This window comes from Sus scrofa, chromosome 13, assembly GCF_054392235.1.
Source record: "Sus scrofa isolate SSC_HxYL_T2T_F1_AM1 chromosome 13, Sscrofa_HxYL_maternal_Yorkshire_Landrace_v2.0, whole genome shotgun sequence".
NCBI lineage: Eukaryota > Metazoa > Chordata > Mammalia > Artiodactyla > Suidae > Sus > Sus scrofa.
The window spans coordinates 139,254,500-139,268,171 of record NC_139395.1 but is presented as its reverse complement, the minus strand read 5'-3'; the positions used below and the strand labels follow the sequence as shown (position 1 = coordinate 139,268,171).

At 44.3% G+C, this 13,672-nt stretch overlaps 1 protein-coding gene across 1 annotated transcript; it reads right to left on the bottom strand.

Annotated features, from left to right (window-relative positions):
* Positions 1-204: 204 nt before the first annotated feature.
* On the bottom strand, positions 205-11,282 carry HRG (histidine rich glycoprotein). The gene is given in 7 exon segments (NM_001244639.1): positions 205-1,208; positions 2,473-2,574; positions 5,049-5,120; positions 5,679-5,845; positions 7,548-7,638; positions 8,643-8,759; positions 11,003-11,282. Coding segments are annotated over 7 exon segments (1,662 nt in total). The 5' UTR covers positions 11,195-11,282; the 3' UTR covers positions 205-287.
* Positions 11,283-13,672: the final 2,390 nt, after the last annotated feature.

The following is a 13,672-nucleotide window of genomic DNA, read 5'->3' as shown; positions in this document are numbered from 1 at the left end:
AGTTAAGTCCAGGAAAGAAAGAAATGCTCAGGATCAGAGATTTGCCTCAAGTGCTGTAGTAGCCAGTGATGGAATTAACTAATCTGCAGTGCTGTGATCTCTCCTCTCCTTTCCATTTGTCTCTCTCTTCTCATGCCATTTTCCCACACCCATCCCCATTGTGCCATATCCTGGATATGAAAATACAATTAAAATAACTTGTAATTTTGCATTTATTACTGATCACATTTTATTTATGGTTCAACTTCAGGACGTGATCCATTTTTCCCCAACAAGGCAATGAGATTTTATTTTGGAAATGTATGTGCAAAAAACTTTGACAGATGTGAAAACTCACCCCTGAATGTCCCTGGACATGATTCAGAGGCTGATTGAGGGAAGGGCTGAATCTCTGGCTGTAGGGGCTTGTGGTGTGGCAACAAGAAACTGGGAAAATTGGCTTCGGGAAGAGGAAGAACCTCACCTTTCTTTAATGGTGGGAGTCGGTGAACATATCCAATCTCTCTCCCATGGAAGGGAAAGTGTTTTTTACCTGGACCTCTTTCTTCTGAGTGCCTAGGTGGTGGGCCATGGCCCCAGCGATGGTGGTCTTGGGGATCTTGGCTATGGGGTGGTGGGTCACAGGGTCCATAGTCATGGAAATCATGGCCATGGGGATGGTGTCTATGAGGAGGGGGTCCATGGGGATGGTGTCCATGAGGAGGGGGTCCATGGGGATGGTGTCCATGAGGAGGGGGTCCATGGGGATGGTGTCCATGAGGAGGGGGCCCATGGGGATGGTGTCCATGAGGAGGGGGCCCATGGGGATGGTGTCCATGAGGAGGGGGTCCATGGGGATGGCGTCCATGAGGAGGGGGCCCATGGGGATGGCGTCCATGAGGAGGGGGTCCATGGGGATGGCGTCCATGAGGAGGATGTCCTGGGAGATGATGCTCACTGGAACTATGATTATCTGAGGGTCCATGGACCCCATTGGTGCCTAAAGAGGCCAATGATGGAGAAGCTTCTGCTTGAAATGGTGGACTGTCTGAGTGACTTTTGTCTCCTAGAGGAGGTGGGCACCCAAATTTATGTGGCTTGTGGGAATCATGGTGATCTCGAGATCTACCGGGCTTATGTGGAGGCCTGCCAGCAGGAGAATGCTCATGCTCGCCAGAGTGGAAGCGATGGCCCAAATGCTTCTGCCCACCACTGATGTTTCTATGATCCTGGCAAAAGACACAGAAGAGTGACTATCATCATGGAACACATAAGAAGTTAGACGTTTAATCTGATTTAGACCAATGGCTCTCAGACTTTTGGATTCCACAGTTAATGTTAAAAGTAGAATACCAAAAAAGGATCCCCCAAATTCTTATCTAGCCAACTTGGTAATTAAAATAGAGAAAAGCATTATCACCTACCACCATCATTATTTCACAGTAGGAAATAATGTGGGATCTGAGCCACATCTGTGACCTACACCACAGCTCACAGCAACACCAGATCCTTAACCCACTGAGTGAGGCCAGGGATCGAACACGCAACCTCATGGTTCCTAGTCAGATTCGTTAACCACTGAGCCACAACGGGAACTCCAGGGTGGTCCTTTGAATGGAATAAATGTTGTATTATGAAAATACTCTTTCTTATTACTCTTCTCATTTCAGCATAGACAGGTAAAATTATAGTGTAGAATGGTAATCATCTGTAGACCAACCTTTGAAAAACTAATGCTTTATAATTTATATTCTCAATAGAGTTGAGGCTTTATGATAAAATATCTCCTATTCCTAAAGGATGCGCTCTTACTTCTTTGCACAGCTCCTTGTTGAGATTTTAATTTTTAAGAAAGTTATGGAGCCATGTTCATGGTGACAAACCTGCCCCCTCTGGGGTTTTTTGTTTGTTTGTTTTTTGTGGTTTTTTTGGTTTGGTACATGGATATTTGGATAATGTTTAGTTTTTTTGTTTTTTGTTTTTTGCTTATATCAAAAATACTGTGAAGAATATCTTGGTACAGAGCAAAGCTTTCTGGGACATATGTAAAATATTGTTTGAATCTTATTTCATATATGTTTATACAGCAAACTTTAGACTAATTTATTCTTCTTAGGTTCTATGCCTAATGATAAAAGCTGGGAATTATTAACTGTCAGCACTGGAGTCCTGACTACAAGAGCCACTTTCAAATTCATTAAAGGTTGATTGAATTGGTCATGATTTTACTTTTTTGGCAAATCTTACTTTCCCTAATTATTGGAAGAAAAATAATCATACTTTTTGTGTCATACCAGCAATTATACTTTCCCCAGAGGCCTATTCTCTCTGTATTTCTCCTCCCCCTCAACCCTCATCTTTCTCTCTCTCATTCTCTCTCTCACACACACACCCACACAACATACAAACAGCCGTAAGAACAAAATATACTATGTGTGTGAAAATATCACTTTTCTGACACTGCTCGTGACAAAGGCTACTTAAGCAACCCACCTTGAAGTTGAAGACTTCACAGTTTATGACAATATCTTCTGGGTTTTCCAAGTCAGAGGCTTCTGCATCATTGATGAAATCTGCTCTACAGAATCCAAAGGTCTATAAAGAGATAAACCTGTTAGAGTGTGTGTGTGTGTGTGTGTGTGTGCGTGTGCGCGCATGCGCAGGTAGTATGAAGTTACCCAGCTTTTGCTGTGAACCTTCAGACATTTGGGAAAGGAAGATGGACTTTAGAAAAGTCAGGATAATATTATCAAATCTCCCCAGCACCTACTGACCATCTTTCCTAGTCAATACTTTGGGGAAAGTGCAGGCTCCAAAGGATTTCACTCCAGGTCGATGTGGTTCCCTTCTGTGAATGATCCCCAGAGCCAGGCTTCCCTGTGGGCTATAGGAGAAACCCCATGGCACTGATGCCTTGCCTCTAGGCCAGCTTTCTGCCCGAAGAACTGACTTGCCTGTGCCTAAAGAGAGTGAAGAGGGACTTACACAACTTTAATAGGCCCCTTGAAGGAAAGTGTTGGAAGGGGAGAGCCAGTGTAAAAATGGGTTTGCACAGACTGTACAAAGTGACTGTCTGCTGGCCCTACCCTAAGTACATAGGCTACCACGGGCTGGCACCCCTAGGTCCTGAAGCCTCGACATCCAGCTGTCAAAGTTAAATTAGACAAGAAGAAAACTCTCTTATTTACTTATTATTATTTTGTCTTTTGGGGGCCACACCCACGGCATATGAAATTTCCCAGTCTAGGGGTTGAATCGGAGCTGCAGTTGCCAGCCCATAACACAACCACGGCAAAGTGAGATCCAAACTATGTCTGCGACTTTCGCCAGAGCTCATGGCAATGCCAGAGCCTTAACCCACTGAACTAGGGCAGGGATCAAACCCGTGTCCTCATGGATACTAGTTGGGTTCTTTACCACTGAGCCACAAGGGGAACTCTAAAACTCTCTTTTTTAGAAGAGACTGTTAAGCATTGAGGTTCTGAGTACAGCTTTAGAGTCAGATGGTCCTTTATTAATCCTGGGTTACCATCTACTAGTTGTGAGTTTAAGCAAGTAACATAAGATTTCTGAAACCAGTCTGTGTCTGGTCTATTAAATGAGTACAGTACTAACTACCATAGCTTAATTAAAGGAGAAAGGCTGGAAAACACTTAGCACTTAGAAAGGCTGGAAAACACTGGGCTCCTCTTCTTCAGCTGTCATGTCTCTGCACTGGGTTTGCATCACCCGCACCAAGGTAGGCTTTGTTGGGGGTAGGAGTGGAGGAGTGGGGAGGTATCTTTCCTGGTACCCCCTAAGTAAGATTCTAGAACTGCCTCAGACTGAAAAAGTGGAACAGCCAGAGAAGGAACTAATGAATACCTCCTTTCTTCCAGTCCTGGAGAAGTATTCTTGAACTTCAGAAAAATCCTGGACTTGACATTGGAAGGCCAGGGAGTTCCCGTTGTAGCAGTAGAAATTCAACCTCTAGCCCGGGAACTTCCATATGCTGCAGGTGCCACCCTAAAAAGCAAAAAAAAAAAAAAAAAAAAGACAGAAAAGAGATCAGAAGGCCATCATTAAAATCCTAACACGTTCTAGCTCAGTGTTTTCAGGTAAGTGTATAAATGCCTAGGCCCTCCTGTCCTGGGGAAATGGAGGCAGACACTGGCCTCTCCTCAGTGGGGTTGTCATAGGGCTCCAACAAGGTGATAATATATGCGTTTTGTGAACTTTAAGTCACCGTACAAGTGCCAAGTGTTAGTAAGGAGATCTTCCTGCAGGTGTCTGAGTATCAACTTACAAATGACTCAGGGAACACAACACCACCACCCCCACCCCCACAATCCAGGCCAAGCATCTGAGGACTGGATTCTAATCTCAGCTTGGTTGTAGGACCCTCTGATGTCCCTCTATTACCTCCCCATTTGTCACATGGGACTATTGTGAGGAGTAAATCAGGTGGAGAGAAAGCACCCTTTGGTGTCAGTTCTTAGTACAAGCTAGTGACTAGTTTTAGCTAAGACTGTGATCCTAATGGGTAAGAAAACCCTCAGTGTTAACGTATATATCATGTATAGTTTTATAATATGCATGATATGCTCATGATTCACTTAACTTCTCTGTGCCTCAGTCTCCCCCTCTGTAAATCAGGAATCAACACTGTATGTCCAATTTTTAAAAATAGTACCTACTTCACAGGGTGGAGGTGGGGTTAATAAGTCAACATATGTTGGAATTCCCATAGTGACTCAGTGGGTTAAGATCTCAACATAGTCTCCATGAGGTTGCAGGTTCAATCCCTGGCCTCGCTCAGTGGGTTAAGGATCCGGTGTTGCCGCCAGCTGCAGCAGAGGTTGCAGACACAGCTCGGATCCTGAGTTGCTGTGGCTGTGGTGTAGGCTGGCAGCTGTAACTCTGATTCGAACCCCCTAGCCTGGCAACTTCCATATGCCTCAGGTGCAGTGGTTAAAAACAAAACAACAACAAAAACCTTAGCATATGTAAAGCACTTAGAAGGGTGCCTGGCATATTGTAAGTGGTCTCTAAATATTACCTCGTTTTTCATAGATGCTGATTATACTCACAGGAGAGCGCCAGCGACTGGAGCAGTTCCTCACAGAGAAATCCACGTAGTAATTCGTTCTTTCCCCTCCTCTCTAGGATAAAACAGATGAGTCAATTTCAGGAATATAAATAGTTTAAGAAAAAAAAGGCAATAGATACCTTCTATCTACTGTACTTAATAAAGCACTATGAAGATTCAAAAATCTCCAATAGGTGTCATTTTTCTGATGGTCTCTTTTAAAAATTTATCACATTAAGTGATAGGTGAATATGATTTCATGGAGAGGGTCAAATAATACAGATGTAATCAAGTATAGAGTGAAAAATCACCTTTCCTTTACCCCAGCCTCCCCTTCTCAAAGGTACCACTACCATCCCCCTGATGGGTTTTTCCTTCAAGGCTTTTCCAAAATACGTTGCTCATAGACACATATATCTAATTACTTAATAGAAATGGGCTCAGAGTCTAAGTATTGTTCTGTAATTTGCTTTTCCCGTCAATAATATATCTTGAAACTCTTTCTGGTGTCAAACATCCAAAACGTGTTTAGGATGCTTGGATGCACCATTATCTACTTAACTTCGCATCTTCACCTGCCGGGTTGGAACCTGGGCCCTCAGGCTCTAGCTAAGCATTAGTGGGGACTCACCACTCTTGCAACCCTCTCCACTTTGTCCACTCGGAAAGAGGCAAAGTCACTGTTCTCCCTTTTGTACTTTTCCAAGGTTTGGTTAGCTTCTTTTCTGTAGGGCTCCGTATCCTCAAAGAAATCGATGAGTACTGGGCTGTCTTTCGTATTGGCCAGTACTGAAGAGGCTGGAGAAAAAAGTTGGCAGCTTTGTAATTATTGGCTTAGAAACAACAATGTCACTGTTGGGATTTAACATACCTAAGTGTGGAGACAAGAATAAAAATGGCTTCTCTTTTAGAGATGGACAATTTGAGGGTTGGAGAGGCTGAGTTACTTGTCAAAAATCACATCAGCCAATCAGCAGCAGAGCTAAACTTAAACCCAGATCCTTCTTCTTCTTCTGTGTGTGTGTGTGTGTGTGTGTGTGTGTGTGTGTGTGTGTTTAGTGCAGCACCAGTGGCATATGAAAGTTCCTAGGTTAGGGGTCGAATCGGAGCTGCAGCTGCCAGCCTATGCCACAGCCACAGCAACGCAGGAACCAAGTGGCATCTTCTACCTACACCACAGCTCACAGCAATGCCAGATCCTCAACCCACTGAGCGAGGCCGGGGATCAAACCCGCATCCTCATGGATACTATCTGGGTTTGTTACTGCTGAGCCGCAACGGGAACTCCTAAACCCAGATCCTTCTGATGCTCAGGTCTCTGTTGTGACCCCTATTCACGATGCCCTCCAGCCCCATCACTCATGAAGCATTAATATTTTTGTGAACTTTTTCTGTCTCTGTCAAGGACAGCGGCATCATTAACATAAAGTTTTGCCCAGAGAGAAGAGAAGATACAACTTTCTTTAAGCCAACTTCCTGAGTTAATTGCTTGGCTGTTGAATTTTTGTATCTTGAACCATGTTAAGATTTGCTATCTTAAAGGGAGTTCTATGATAATTATTTTTGAAAAAGTGAATTAAAAGAGCATGGAATTTAGAGTCAAGGCTGGCAGGGAAGGGTCATGTCTTTGCCACACTGTGGCTGTTTTCCCCAGACCAAGTCATTGAATCTTTTTGAGCCTCAGTTAATTTATCTCTAGAGTAGAAAGTATCATAATCTTTACTTCATAATTTTGTTGTGAGATTAAATGACATGTATAATCACTTTGTGAGCTGTTCAGTAATACATAGCTCTCAGATGTTGAAGTCAATATATACATATATGTTGAAGTCTATATATATATATATTTTTTTTCTTTTTATAGCCGCACCTGTGGCATATAAGTTCCCAGGATAGGGATCAAACTGGAGTTGCAGCTGAGGCCTACGCTGGATCCTTAACCCACTGAGCAAGGCCAGGGATCAAACTTGCATCCTCATGGAGACTACGTTGGCTTCTTAACCCACTGAGCCACTACAGGAACTCCTGAGCTCAATATTTGAGTGCTAAGTACTTTGCAAAGTGTTCTCTATCTAGACCATCTTATTTACTTATTAGAAGCACCCAAAGGGATAATACTATTTTTATCCTCATTTTACAACTGAGGAAACTTGACGAGGTTAAGTAAACTGCCCTCAAGACCATACAAATAGTAAGCGATGAGGTTGGGATTCAAACTCAGACAAATTTGAATCCAGAGCCTATATTCTCTGCAATGATGCTATGCAGCCACTTGTAAATTTCTATTTTTTATATTTTGAATTTCTTTAAAGGAAAGTGTACCAATAACAGGGAAAAAACCTTCTCCCTTCTCTTCTCAAGAGAACAAGTAATAATTGCACCCATAGGGCACAAACCATTTCTGATTATGTATTTCATAGTCTTAATGTGATGAATACCACTGTATGATTGAATTTTATATTAACATATAATTGATTAGCATTTTACAAGGTGACCATACCAGAACTTGTGGTGCAATTAAAGCCATTCACTCTAAGATCCTGAGATCCATCCAAACATGTTGTAGCTATTACCTTACATTGTCCAATAACCTGTAAGAAAGAGGGGTTAATGTTAGCACACACGGCTTTCCTCAAATTGAACATAAGGGAACAAACAAGTGAGAAAATGTATTCCTACTATCCATTTAAAATTTTTTTCTTCTTATAACCACACTAATGGCATATGGAAGTTCCTGGGCTAGGGATCAAATTGGAGCTGCAGCTGCCGGCCTACACCACAGCCACAGCAACACAAGATCCAAGCCGCCTCTGATGTACACCACAGCTCATGGAAATACCAGATCCTTCACCCACTGAGTGAGGCCAGGGAGTGAAACCACATCCTCATGGAGACTAGTCAGGTTCTTAATTCACTGAGCCACAATGGGAACTCCCATTTAAAATTTATATGTGCCTTCTCTCACCAAATCCTCTCTCAAAGACCTGAATTTTCTTAGTATGCTTCTGTGAACCAGATGGTCTAAGCATCCAAAACCCTCATGAGAACCATGGAGAAACTGTTAAAACAGTTCATCGCCATGTCCCAAATGTTTGCAAGGGGAAAAATGCCAAAACTTTACCTTGGGTATGTAAACATCCTATTTCTAGAACCGAAGTCCTATAAATGTGCATCTTTCTATCCTCCTCCTGTGGCTGAGAGATGGGGATCTGAGTAGCTGTGAGCAATGTTCAGAACAAGACCTCACGGTGTCTACAATTAATTTCTTTGGTCATTTCTGTTAGCGGCACCAGCATTCAGAGGACACAATTCCAAGTTCCTAGGTTCTTAGGCATTAGGTAATTTGCCCAAGGTCTCACAGCTGGTTGAGCTAACATAGGAGATCACAAGCCCCACTAATTTATCTTGAACTGGGTTCCCAGTATGGCTCTCAAGAGAGTATTGCTCACAGTCAACACTGTTGTCATGAGCCAAGAGGCAGAAGCTGCTCACACTCTTTGGCCGGGTTAGCCCAGCTATGCAGTTACCATGGGCAAGCGGGATAGACAGAAGTCAAGAATGCTAAAAGGAGGGGAAGGGCACCCTGTTTACTTACTATATCAGATGGACGTGTGGAAACAGCTGGCTCACAGTCATCCCAGTGCTTCCTGGATAGGACTGGACAGTCTGATTCTTTTACATGCAAGACTAAATAATACACAGCGGTAGATTCCTGGGGAATGCCAAGAAAGGAATGGGTGAGGAGCATGTGGGAGCCTGGTGCTTTTTCAATGAAACAACCTTTTTATTTCTTTTTTTTTTTTTTTTTTGTCTTTTGTCTTTTTGTTGTTGTTGTTGTTGTTGCTATTTCTTGGGCCGCTCCCGCGGCATATGGAGGTTCCCAGGCTAGGGGTTGAATCGGAGCTGTAGCCGCTGGCCTACGCCAGAGCCACAGCAATGCGGGATCCGAGCCGCGTCTGCAACCTACACCACAGCTCACGGCAATGCCGGATTGCTAACCCACTGAGCAAGGGCAGGGACCGAACCCGCAACCTCATGGTTCCTAGTCGGATTCGTTAACCACTGCGCCACGACGGGAACTCCTCTCTTTATTTCTTAAATAGAATTATTGCTCTTCTCAAAGTCATGCTGATGTCCTACCTGTGTGTCCTTGGATCTATTTATTTGAATAAAAAGTTTCAAAGTGTTGCTTCCAAATGCTCTCTTTAACTGGTCACAATGTTGCTCCTGCCCATGAACTTTAGAAAGCAATCACTAAAAAGCAGTGTTGGTTTGGGTGGAGGTGTTGAAGGTGCAATCCTAGAATATAAGTGATGGCAACCACGTCGTGGGCTCCAATCCATGAGTGCAATTGTGTCCCCTCATCCAGCTTTATTCCTCATCTTGGATTTCTTGTCTTGATTGCAATTTGCCCTAAGTCAACGTTACTCTCTTCTCTTACCAACCAGCTCCCTCTCTCGACTTTCCTTGTCTGCACTGTGAATTATTTATTTCCTTAGTCTTTGGCTTGAAGAATGTCCAGTGGCCAGGCCTGGATGGTCTTTCCTGCAGATGTCCCAGGTCTTTATTTATTGCCTAATTTATTATTCTCATTGCCTAATTCCCACTGCCTAGGTCTGGTCCGCATGGCCTCACTTCTGAACACGTGAAGTAACTCCCAATTTGTGTCCCTGCCACTTGCTCCCATATCCCCAGGCACAGGGGACACCTTCCCCTCATCCCCACACCCTCCCTATACCAGTCAGAGGTAGCAGTGTGACAGTTCATCCTGTGCCCTACATGTGTGGCAGAGAGCCTGCAATGGGACTCACGGTCACCAAATTGCCAGCTGAATCCTAAGGCCCTGCACTCTTGTTCTCTGCAAACTTTGGTGCCTCTATTTCTAACATGTTAACAAGTATAAATGTCTCTGCATGTCTGCTTTGCCCCATGGTCTGGCCTCCCCTAATTTCAGGGGTTCCACAAGGGAAAGGTTATTTTTGAAGGACATGGAGAGGGAGGACTCCCTCCACAATCTCTGTCAAGCCCTTCAACTCACTCAAAATAAGCATATACTCCGAGACAGTTGGCTTGCTTGGCTTCAAGATAAAGCCTACATTCTTTTCCAAGATGATGACTGCTCCAAAGCCCACAGAGAATTTCTGGAACCTCTCTGCTTAGATTCAGTTTCTCCCTAACACCCTCCCTCCTGCTTCCATCCCCACATCAAGGAGGTAGGCATGGAAGTACCCTGGAATGGCTTTACCCAGGCCATCGTCCTATTCAAATCCTGGTCATTCTTCAGGACCCAAAGGAAGGCTTCTCCCATTCCATCTTTCTTCTTCTTCTTCTTCTCTTTTTTTGTCTTTTTTATTTTAGGTGGCACATGGAGGTTCCCAGGCTAGGAGTCCAATCGGAGCTGCAGCTTCTGGCCTACACCATAGCCACAGGAACGCCAAATCTGAGCCATGTCTGTGACCTACACCACAGCTCATGGCAACACCAGATCATTAACCGACTGAGCAAGGCCAGGGATCAAACCTACATCCTCATGGATGCTAGTCAGATTCATTTCTGCAGAGCCACAGCGGGAACTCCTTCCATCCCATCTTAACAGACCCCCATTGCTCTATTATTTCCATATCCGTACCATTTACTTGGTGCCTTGAATATGCTGTGTGTGCATGTGAGCTGATTATTGCATTGAGAACAAGGCCCACAGTTTATTCTAACCTTTCTCTGAGAGCATTTAGCACTGGATTGGGCTCTGCCTAAGTGCTTATAAGTAGTTGTAGACCGATTCATAGTTAAGGACATACTAATAACAAATATTAATTATTGGTTGAATCTACCTGGAAATGAAACAAACAACCCGACCAAAGCCAATCCAGGGGGCAAAGTGGCCAGCCTAGAGTCACACTGGTCCTGATCCATCACCCTCTCTCCCACTCAGCTCTGCCACAGGCGACTCCTCACCGATTTGTCCAAGTGGGCATCAGCAACCTGCAGCAACTCGAAAAGGTAGCCGTCCCATCGTCCTTTATTGATCAGGTCTAGAGCTTTTCTGGCCACAGGCTCAGCATCGTCACAGCCTGTGGGACTCACAGCACGGGAACACTGCAATGTGATCAAAAGGATGAAAAGCGGCACTGCATTGAGTAACCTCATTTTGTTAAAAAGTGAAAACCATGCCTTGCTCTGGATACCACGGCGGAGAAGTTTATATACAGATTTTCTTAAACACACACATGCACAATTGATTAAACAATGTCTTATATGTTTTTGTTGTGTAACCGGGGATGTTCACCTTGACCCCTGGTTCAAATGTCTGTCAACACTCTGTAAATGATTAGTGGGTCCTGGGGACAGAAAGTTGAAACATGCCACCTGTGGGTGGGTGAAACTCTGATCTGTACAAATCTGGAAATTTCCAGTAGGTGGCAGATCCAAAGTGTGTTTTTGACCATAAGCTCTGCCTGCGTTGGTGTGGCAGGTGGAGTCAGAAATAATTATCCACCATCTGCCAGCTAGAAATTTCTACCCTCAGTCCCCTTTTTGGATGGTGGTAGTGAAAATCCTCAGTAGAACGTAGCTACATTATTTAAAGGAGGTAACATGTTAAATAGTTAATACTCTAGGAAGTTTCCATTGTGGCTCAGTGGTAACCAGCCTGACTAGTATCCATGAGGATTCGAGTTCCATCCCTGGCCTCACTCAGTGGGTTAAAGATCTGGCATGTCTGTGGCTGTGGCAGGCAGCTACAGCTCCAATTTGACACCTAGCCTGGGAACTTCCATATGCCGCAGATGTGGCCCTAAAAAGCAAAAAATGAAAAGGAAAAAAATAGTTAACACCTAAAAGGAATTGAGTTCAGGTAGAATAGAATGAATGATTACGGGAAATTTTGCTTTGAAGTTAAGATCTGAATTTCCACCCTGGGTCTGTTACTCTTACTGTGTGATGTTGGGTAAGCTATAAAGCTTCTCTTCTTCTTAGTTTCCTCATTTATAATATAGGGATTAATATCTCTTGGTAGGATGGTGTGATAACTAAGAAAATGTGTATAAAGTAACCAATTCAATTCTCTGCACAGACTCAGGTGCTAAATGAATATTGCTCTTTTATTATTTTAATTAGTGTGCCTCGAAAGAGTTAGGGTTACACTCACGATGTTCCAGTTCTTTGTGACCCTGAAAGCATGCTAAAGAGAATTAATTCATGTGGAGGAGGATGTTAGTGAGGGTAGGAGCCAAGCCATTCAATGTCTGTTGGAGGAGCCATTGGGGGAACACACCCTTGCGGGGGGGCTCAGCATTGGGGGATAGGGTTGGGATAAGCTGATGCTCCACCCACCTCCCTCCTAAAAAAACCAATATACCTGCATGGACCACTCACCTTAGCAGAGCCCCGTGGCATCAGAAAGGACCACTAATAACTACCATCTGCCATCCTCCCCACTTTCTTCTCTGCAGTATCTGTAAGAGTCTATGGCAACGGTTCTCATCCTTGGATTCATACTGGAATCGCCCAAGGAGCTTAGAAAAATCCTGTGTGCCTCTTCTGAGAAACAGCTGCCAGGAGCGAGGACAATAGTTACGGCTGCAAATTCCCTATTAGTGTGAGTTTGCTGGAATTCCAAAACAAAGTACCGCAAACTGGGTGGCTTAAATCACAGAGGTTAGTTTTCTCACAATTCTAGAGGCTGGACATTCAAGACCAGGGTGTCAGAGGACTGATTTCTCCTGAGGCCTCTCCTTGGTTTGTAGATGGCCACCTTCTCTGTGTCCTCACATGGTCTTCCCTCTATACCATCTGTATCCTAGCCTCTCTTTTTATTTAGGACTGCACCTGAGGCATATGGAGGCTAGGGTTTCCAGGCTTGGATTCAAATCAGATCTGCGGCTGCCAGCCTACACCACAGCTCCAGCAGCACTGGATCTGAGCCTCATCTGTGACCCATGACAGATCCTTAACCCACTGAGTAAGGCTAGGGATCAAACCTGCATCCTCGTGGACGCTATGTAGGGTTCTTAACCTGCTGAGCCACAATGGGACCTCCCTAACCTCCTCTTATAAGGATACCTGTCATACTGGATTAGGGCCCATCCTAATGATTTCATTTTTTTTTTTTTTTTTGACTTTTGTCTTTTTGTTGTTGTTGTTGCTATCTCTTGGGCCGCTTCCGCGGCATATGGAGGTTCCCAGGCTAGGGGTCGAATCGGAGCTGTAGCCACCGGCCTACGCCAGAGCCACAGCAACGTGGGATCCGAGCCGCGTCTGCAACCTACACCACAGCTCACGGCAACGCCGGATCGTTAACCCACTGAGCAAGGGCAGGAACCGAACCCGCGACCTCATGGTTCCTAGTCGGATTCGTTAACCACTGCGCCACGACGGGAACTCCCTAATGATTTCATTTAACCTAATTACCCTTTAAAGATTCTGTCTTCACTTGTGGCTGCCTGATGGGAGGGGGAGGGAGTGGGAGGGATCGGGAGCTTGGGCTTATCAGACACAACCTAGAATAGATTTACAAGGAGATTCTGCTGAATAGCATTGAGAACTTTGTCTAGATACTCATGTTGCAACAGAAGAAAGGCTGGGGGAAAAATGTAATGTATACATGTAAGGATAACCTGACCCCCT